Below are 8,494 nucleotides of genomic sequence, written 5' to 3' on the forward strand. Positions count from 1 at the left end.
CTTCTACCCCACCTCACCCCGTTCTCCAAAGGTGAACTGATACTGAGAAAAACTGGGACAACTGCTCCCATATTTATTTTTATAAAACACATTGTACTCATGGAACATTTTCTTTATTCCTTATTTGACTGCCACCTTTTGATTACATAGAGAGCACTCCATTCCTGTAAGCTAACAGGTGACTTTGAGATCTGGAGTCTTGGGGATCACAGTACAGGCAGAGTTGGTTATTCCAAACTAAATTCAGCTGCAAAACAGAAAAATAAAAACGAAAACAAAACAAAGACCAGTTCCTAGGAACCAGCCATAGCATTTAGTAAAAACAGCTAGCTATCAGAGTGGAGAAATAGAAGAAAATGTTCCAGTTTGATTATTTTCCCTTTTGGATGGCTGCTGTAGAGCAGGAGACATATTGCACCCGGTGCCTTTCCATTAAGTAATTTTCCAGGACTCAACACACACAAAGCCTAGGAATAGGCCTGAAGCAGCCTCATGAAATGCTCTTCACTCACTTGTTCCCACAGACATACACAATCACACCATCAAGAACACAGGCTTGTTCATTTTACTACCTAGCAGTAAGTAGTAGAGCTGGCTGGTAAAAGGAATCATGGACTGGGAAGTGTGTATACTTATATATATGACAGGCTTCCTTCCATTTCTCTCTGACTACTTTCAAATGTTGCTTCTCTGTTTGTGAATATATTTAGGTGGCAATGACTAGGTAGGTTCATATTTTGCTTAAATTTTTCCTTTTGAAACATCTTCCCTTTTTTTAAAATTCCCTTTTCCCCCACCCACTTATTCTCCACCCTCCCACCCGCAGCCTATATATTCACAAGTTAATAGGTTAGTAACAATATTAGTAAGAATAGTAAGAGTAACAACAACAACAACCAACAATATTAATAATATGAATCCCCTATATCTGCATAGCACTTTACGATCTACAAAGCGCTTTCACATCCATTATCTCATCTGTGCCATAATGCATCAGTCATCAGACACACAGGCCTTCAACTGTGCAAGGAAAATAGATCAAATGTTAGAAGTCAAGTGGTGAACAAAGGGGAAGAAAAAGCTAGTCGCGAGGGATGCTGAAGCTGTGAAATTTTTTAAAAAGGGAAAGGGCTTGAATTAAAAAATGTGATTTCAAAAATTTATATTAAAGATTGGGAATTAAGTTTAGTGTGTGGCATCAAATACTAGTTATCCTCAGACTAAGTATATATGGCCCCAATTAGTTGTTATCACAAATTGTTCAGCTTATCGAATGTGATTCATAGGTGTCAAACTGAGATGCCTTAACATTTTCTTTAAATGACATTGGCATTGCAAGATTAAACACTTAACACTAAAGCCATGATATGAGTGCACTTTTGACAAAACTGGAATAAAACATTTAGGAAACTACTTAAATAAAAGCAATCTATGTACTTCATTTATCTTAGTGTTAATTTTATAGCTATTTTATAATTTATCCCAGACTATTATAAAATATATAAAACTGAGATATAAAGTATCAGCAATATAACTTTGCACTTTAAATAATTTTCAGCTACAGATTTTGCTTTTAGAAAACAAACTTTAAAGCAGCTGTTTTGTTTCCTCGTAAAAGTTTCTGTAAATGCATATACTTGGGTCCCTGATGGACTTAGCTGTTGTGACTTCCAGACTTTTCCAACACTTTAACCCTTATACAATGGAACAAACAAACCTTTATTGTGCCTTGTTTAATGGTTCATGTTTCCACACAGGACAGTAGAAATTAAATTTTTAAAATAATGTATGTATGCTTATATATATATTTTTTAAAACTTAGTTAATGAGCTTTAAACTGTGGGGTGAATCTGTGAGATGAGGTAAGGAAATTTGGCACATTTCAAACAGTATCCTTTAAGTTTTGGTAAATTGTGTAACACAACATATTTTTCCACTGTGATCTACAGGTGCTATCCACATAAGTGGGGGTGGTTAATAGCAAGAATCACTGGAATGTTTCTAGTAAATTAACAGGGACAAGCTCCCCAAATACTCACAACCAAATGTTGATATAGAAGTAAAAATATATACAATACAGTCACTTTTTTGTAGTTTGGCACAATGTTTTACTTCCTTTCCCCTTGGGTAAACAGTGCATAAACTACTTTGTGCAACTGTATGACTTCTAAAGTCTTTTACATAGAACATCAGATTAAAGTTTGCTTCCAAAGACTTATTCCCACACTTTAAAATTCTTTTCTTTAAGCACTTACATGTCAACATACATACCACAAGGCATATTTTGAAAGAAATAAAACACAAACATCAAATGTCTTTCTGGAAAATGGGAGTCTCTTCTTCAAACACAGGTAAAACCCAAAATGCTGTTTCTGCTTTTAGGAGATTGTAGTCGGAATCCCTGCAGAAAAACCAAACAATTTATGCCATCTTAGTTAGCTTTAGTGTATGTCCCACAAAGGGATCATACAACCTAAATGTGTTTACATCATACTAGATGCCGTACGATGCAGAAAAAGATACAAATAGCAGGGGCCACTAGAAAGCACTCCTAATTGCCATATGATGAGATTTTGTTTTCCAAATTATGCTCTTTTTGCTTAAATGATCTTGGCATTTTTGTCTATATAACTTTTAAATTCTGTTATTCAAAAATTTTCTCACTGCAAAGCCCTTCCCTTCCCCAAGTCATTCAAGAGCATATTTTAGTTGTATTTTCTCAGTAAGTAAAAACTAATGCTGACTAGCAGAAAAAGTAGCCTTGTCAGAATTTATCCCTAGTCAAGCCACTACAAAATTGCCCAATCTTTTGTGTGGCTTAGAGGTATTGGGATTTTCATGCACTTTTTTTCTTTTTGTTTTAATTTGAAAAAGAAGGGAATGGGACAGTTTCTTTCATGCAAACTGCTTTCAAGAGGGAAAAAAATGAGGGACTGCGGGCTTAGCAGAGTAGGAAAGCTAAGGGTGCATCATCTCAGCCATTTTGGTGCAGTATTACCTCAGTTTTTCAAAAGAAGCTGTCCCAGCCTCATCCTTGTGGACCTGTTCTCGCTCCATACGCTTTCCCTTACACTTCTCATCTCTCAGGGCCTTGGAGCTGGTTTTGTGGCGATATAACTTTTTGTGTGTCGGTCCATTATTGCCTAAAGTGCTCAGGTTATTATACTTTTTATCAAAGAAGGCAGAGCGAGAGTCCTCGTTATAACCAGGCATGCTTGCACGACCAGGATCACCTATCGCTGCTTTCCCATTGCTTTTACTCACACCCTTGATGGACCTGTGATTCTTAGTGGCTCCTGGAGAGCCACTGTTGGCCTTTTTCTTAGATTCCTGTGGTGTCCCAGCCAATATTTTGAGGGTTTTTAATTTTAGACTATTGGATTCAGGGGAGTAGAATATATTGGGGTCTCCATGGTGCTCCATGGGTTCGCAAAGGGGCTCCATGGAGGCCATCATGAATCTCTGCACATCTGCCATACCAGAGGCAATGTTGGACAAGATATAAGAAGGCTCCTGAAATTCCCGTTGATCATCATCCAGAAGGTTGTTGGTGTTGGTGCCCATGCTCATGTCACTCCAGCCTGGGCTGCTCTCCTTTCCCAAAGACCAATCTCCAGAAAGTCCCTTCTGACTTGGCATCTTCATAGAGGCCACAGGGCCACTATGTTGGATACATTCAGCCAAAGTCTTCCCTGTGGAGGATATGCTGTTGATTTGGCCTCCTCCACGACCGATGCCAATTTGCATTTTCTCTCCATTGACTGCAGCCATGAATTTCCCTTTCTTTGTTGACTTAGGGACCTGGCGGGAGGTTTTGCCAGGTGGTTTTTCAATCCCTTTGTTGTTGGCTTTGGGGGTTTTTTTCCTGTTGTTTTTCTGAGAAGAGCTTTGGTTCATAGCCCCACTCTTGTTGGGTGAGCTTTTCTTTCTTGATTTTGACACCTTGTTGTCGGTACTCATTTGACCAGATGGATCATTAAACGCTGATAAGCAAGGGGCTTTTTGGAGCAGGCTGACAGAATCCTCATCATTGAACATATGGAACTGAAACTGATGGTTATTTAAAGTAAATCCATCATCCACTTGGACCTGCCGTGAAAGGGTACTGCAGTCCCATTTGATTTTTTCCATATTGCCCAGTATTCCTGGGGCACCCTCTTGGAACCCCTTTAGTGTTCCTAGTGTCTTGATATTCTCACATCTGGTAATCTGAGGGGAAAGACTGGGGGTGTCAGGTGGGGACATCTCTGAGAGGGAAGAGTGGCGGAATTTGTCAGGAGTGAAGTTGGAGATATCCAGGAGGTCAGTGGACTCCTTTAGTGGTGCTATTTCATCAATGCTCTGCTGGATCACCAGCTTGGGGCTGCAGTGGGCCAGGAAGTCATCAGTGATATCATCATCACCATCCTTTTCACAAGACTTCAAGCTTAAGGAGCAATAATTGCTTGAGTTGACAGAGAGTGGGGCCATGGAATCAAAGCTAAAGAGCCGCCCATCATCCATATTCACTGGACCCTGCTGGAAAGGAAAGCAGATCTCTCCATTATTAAAGTGACATAATTGATAAGAGTCATCAGATGAGAGCTGGGTGTCTTGCACAGAGGCATACAGGACCTTGTTGCAACTACTGCCACCACTGTTGAGGCAGACCGGATTGTATGTTGTAGCTGTGAGGTTATTTTCCATGGAAACTACTTGGGAGACTCCAAATTCACATGATTGGTTTGGAGCTATCTCCCTTGAGACTGCAGCCATGAATTCCTGGGAGCCAGAAGTAGGTTTGTTGGGCCACACATTTCCATAGTTGCCTGATTCCATTTTGAAGTTTTGGGATGATTGAAGCAGCTCAGACTCAGAAGGCGAGGAAAGCACACAGTCCTGGGCAGGCTGGAGAGGTACAAATGATTTTTCTGTTTGAGTGAGGCTGACTTCATTTTGCTCTGGAGAATGCTGAGTGAAGTATGAAATGCCAGTATTATTTGACAAGTCAGAAGCATCTAACAATGTCTGCAAATACCCTCCAGGGATAACAGGTATATTGTTGGCAACAGGATCAGATGATAGAGGCATTTCAGAAGAGCAGGTGGTTGGTAGGAAAGTAGAATTCTTAGCAACCTTTGTCTCATGAAATTCAGATAGATGTGAACCATTTGAGGTCCCAGGAATAGCTTCATTCTTTGAATTAGCTTTGGAAGATTGGTCTCCCAAAAGAGGGGTCATTTGAACAACTGGCTTGCTTTCTTGCCCAGCTTTGATTTTCTTGGATTTTAACCTGGCTTCACTTTTAAATTTGATTTTGTTGAGCACTTTCCTCTCTGGCCCCTTAAATTGTGCATCTTGGGCTTTGACTTTCACTGAGTCAGGGCCTGTGATGTCATTTAAATGTGATCCATTTGCACGGCCGGGGGCAGCCAGAGGTGCTGACTTCAGTGTACCTTTCAGGCCTCCATCTTCTTTACGACTACTAGCTTGCCTCTCATCATTGCAGAATGAAACCTGCTTACCATTTGCTGAAGTTTCCATGGATGGGATTCTTTGAATCCTGTGCCTGTTGCCAAGTTTAGATTTTCGTTTGCGAGCAGGTGGCAGGAATGACACCTCAAAGCTACCTGGTTCAAAGCTTTGCTTTTGGCATAAGGGTGTTTTGTTGGAGTCTGAATTGCTGTTTCTCTGCTTTTTCTTCTTTTGCCAGAAGCCCTTCAAGGGGGCCAGCTTGGCATATTTGTTGAGCTGCGACTCACTCAAATTCACTGTTGTCTCACTGGCATCCACCCTACCCAACTTCACCAGCATGTTCTTCTCACCTTTAAAACGATTGATGATGATATATTTGATAATAACAGGGGGCTCCTTACGAGTTACTTTTCTTCTCTTTTTGGGACACCATTCATCATCATCTTCCTCTTTACAACCACCTGGCAGCCATTCCTTCCTCTCATTTACTTTTTCACCCTCTAGTGAGTCAACATCATACAGATAATCTTCACTATACCTGACTTTTCTCTTGGCTCGCAGCCCATAATTCTGCTGGGAGGAGGAGCTGCCAGAATTAGTGTCCCGAGCCATATAGCGGCTACAGTCCTTGATCTCCCCCATGGCATCATAAGAGACCTCAATGAAGGAACTGTCATCACTAAAATTCCCTGATGCCTCCAAGGAATTGGCAAGATGGCCTTGCTTTGGATTCTTAAATTGCCCTACTTCAGGTCCACTGCATGGTTTATTTAAGGCAGATTTTTCTCCATTATCCTTTGCATCTTTTTTCTCTACACCTTTGTCTTCCTGGCCTTCTTCTTTGCCTTTCTTCTTGTCCAAGGTTTTATCTTCCTCCCCCCAGATAATGCTCACATCAGGGACCTTGAATTGGGAAAGATCACTGCTCTGCTTCAGGGCCCCACTCTTAGACTCCCGCTTGGGGCAGGTAGTGAAGACACTGGGAAAAAAGTTGAATTGGGCATCCTCCTGCATCAAAAGGGTGGTTTTGTCTCGAACGTTGTCCTGGAAGGATTCATATCGAATTTTCAGGGAGCAGACATCACTGCCCAGTGTTGACTCATCATCATCGAACATGTAGTTATCCACATCTTCTTCAGAGAACAGGTTGACAGACAGCTCATTCTTGGAACAGAGGTCAAGCAGTTCAATCTTACTCTCACTAATAAAAGTCTCAAAGTAACCCCAATCCTGATTGGAATTTGCCAGCAAAGCCTCTTCCGTATTGCACTTATCTAATAGTAATGCCTCATAATAACTTTTCTGAGCTGGGTCCTCCAAGTCAATGTCAGGTTTCTCGGCTTCTCGTCTATCTCCTGCCCTTGATTTGTGCAGTGGGAAGCCTAGGAGCTGGTCTGAGAGCAGCTGCTCTCCGTATTTCATGTTTTCTCCAGCATTGATACACTGAATCCCTATATCAGAGACTGCACAAGTTTCATAATCCCTATTTAGATCACTGACTTTTAGACTGATCCCTGGCTCAGGATCTACTGCATCCTTGGATTCCATGAAGCAGCCCAAGCAAGTCCGGCTTGGCTGCATGAGGCACTCCCCATTCAGAGCTGACATGCCTGCAGGCTCCATTATGGCAAATGGAGCTTTCTCACACTCATTGGGCAGTGACCATGTGTTCAGGCCTTTTGCAACACCAGATGTAAGAGAGATGGCATTCACAGAAGCACTATTAGCAGCATGCTCAGGTGCTTCAATCAGGCCCAAAGGAGAGGGAGGGCTCTGCATACAGGGCTTCTTAGAGGGCAGAGGCAGGAGACCTCTGGGATACATCAGGTTCTCTTTTTGAGCCACCAGTATAGGCTGGATTGGTGTAGCAGCTTCTAGAGCTGCAAATGACTTCATTGCCACATCCTGGTCCTCTGAATCTAGAGAAAAGGAGAAAAAATGACAGAAATAAAGTTAAAGGTATTAGACCAGACTCATTAACTCTCTTTCCCTTGATCAGTTTCTGGTACTTGATCTTATGATATAAAATCTAAGCTTCAGCTTCTCTAACTTTAGAAGTAGAAACTACAGAGTTAAAGAACAACCTTGATTTTATATTGAACATTCATGCGAGTGAAAAATAATATTTTTTTAGGTTCAGCTTTTTCTTCAGACATACACAGCACTCTCCTCAGAAATGAGGAAAAAATTGGATTGCTTGATCAACTGGAAAGTCAAAGCTTTCAGGGTGGGAAAATGCTCAGATGGGATATATTCATGGTTTTGAACTATGAGGCATAGTCCTATCCTTCAGACCTCACCTATGTTTTGGAAGCTCCTACTGAGTCTAAACATTCCAAGCTTCACATCAGAGCATATTTCTAATTCACCAGGAATTTAGAGGAACTTAAGTATCCATTTGATAGAGATGATTTGGGAGAGCAAAGGGGTTGGATTCGATACCTCTTAGAGACCCTTCTAGTCCAGTTAGAAATCTGGTGGAATAAAGTTTAGGATTAACTCTTATCTCAGAGGCATCCTAGACTTAACTTGCCCCAGCTCTGTGGATACCGAAAATCTATAGTACTAACAAAGGACTACTGGGAGAGATATTACATACCATAATTAAATTCCCTTACCATTTTCCTTGACCCCATTAATCATAGTGTTTTCTCCGTTGGCTGAGGCAACAACAGCCTTATCTTGTTGGTTATCCATGAATGGAACCTCTTATTGTTTCATTCCAAGTCCAAATGCCGTCCAACCTGCACATTTCAAATACATAATATCAGTCATCAAATTTTCTTCTCTGTTTTAAGCTCATTTCAGCTAGAGAGGTTTTAAAAGGTTCACTGGAATTTACCTATTTCCAGACTGGCTTCATAGCCACTATTGTTTTTGTTTCATAGTTTATAGCTACCATATAAGTCAATTTGGAAACTCACACTTCATTCATACATTCTAGATCCTTCTGTCCCCTCTAGGCTACCATACCATTCAAAACTGAAATCTGAGGAAGCAGGCAAACTTACATCTTCTTCCAGATAGTAATACATTTAAC

The 8,494-nt window shown here is 41.0% G+C and overlaps 1 protein-coding gene across 1 annotated transcript; it reads right to left on the minus strand.

The window, feature by feature from the left end:
- Window positions 1-2,307: 2,307 nt before the first annotated feature.
- On the minus strand, window positions 2,308-8,151 carry NEXMIF (neurite extension and migration factor). Its single transcript, XM_059910220.1, has 3 exons — window positions 8,073-8,151; window positions 2,999-7,373; window positions 2,308-2,401 (listed from the first exon to the last, which is right to left on the minus strand). Exons 1-3 carry the CDS (start codon window positions 8,149-8,151, stop codon window positions 2,308-2,310), a joined length of 4,548 nt encoding a protein of 1,515 aa, XP_059766203.1.
- Between the last annotated feature and the right edge of the window lie 343 nt (window positions 8,152-8,494).

Source organism: Balaenoptera ricei, chromosome X, assembly GCF_028023285.1.
Source record: "Balaenoptera ricei isolate mBalRic1 chromosome X, mBalRic1.hap2, whole genome shotgun sequence".
NCBI classification, from domain to species: domain Eukaryota; kingdom Metazoa; phylum Chordata; class Mammalia; order Artiodactyla; family Balaenopteridae; genus Balaenoptera; species Balaenoptera ricei.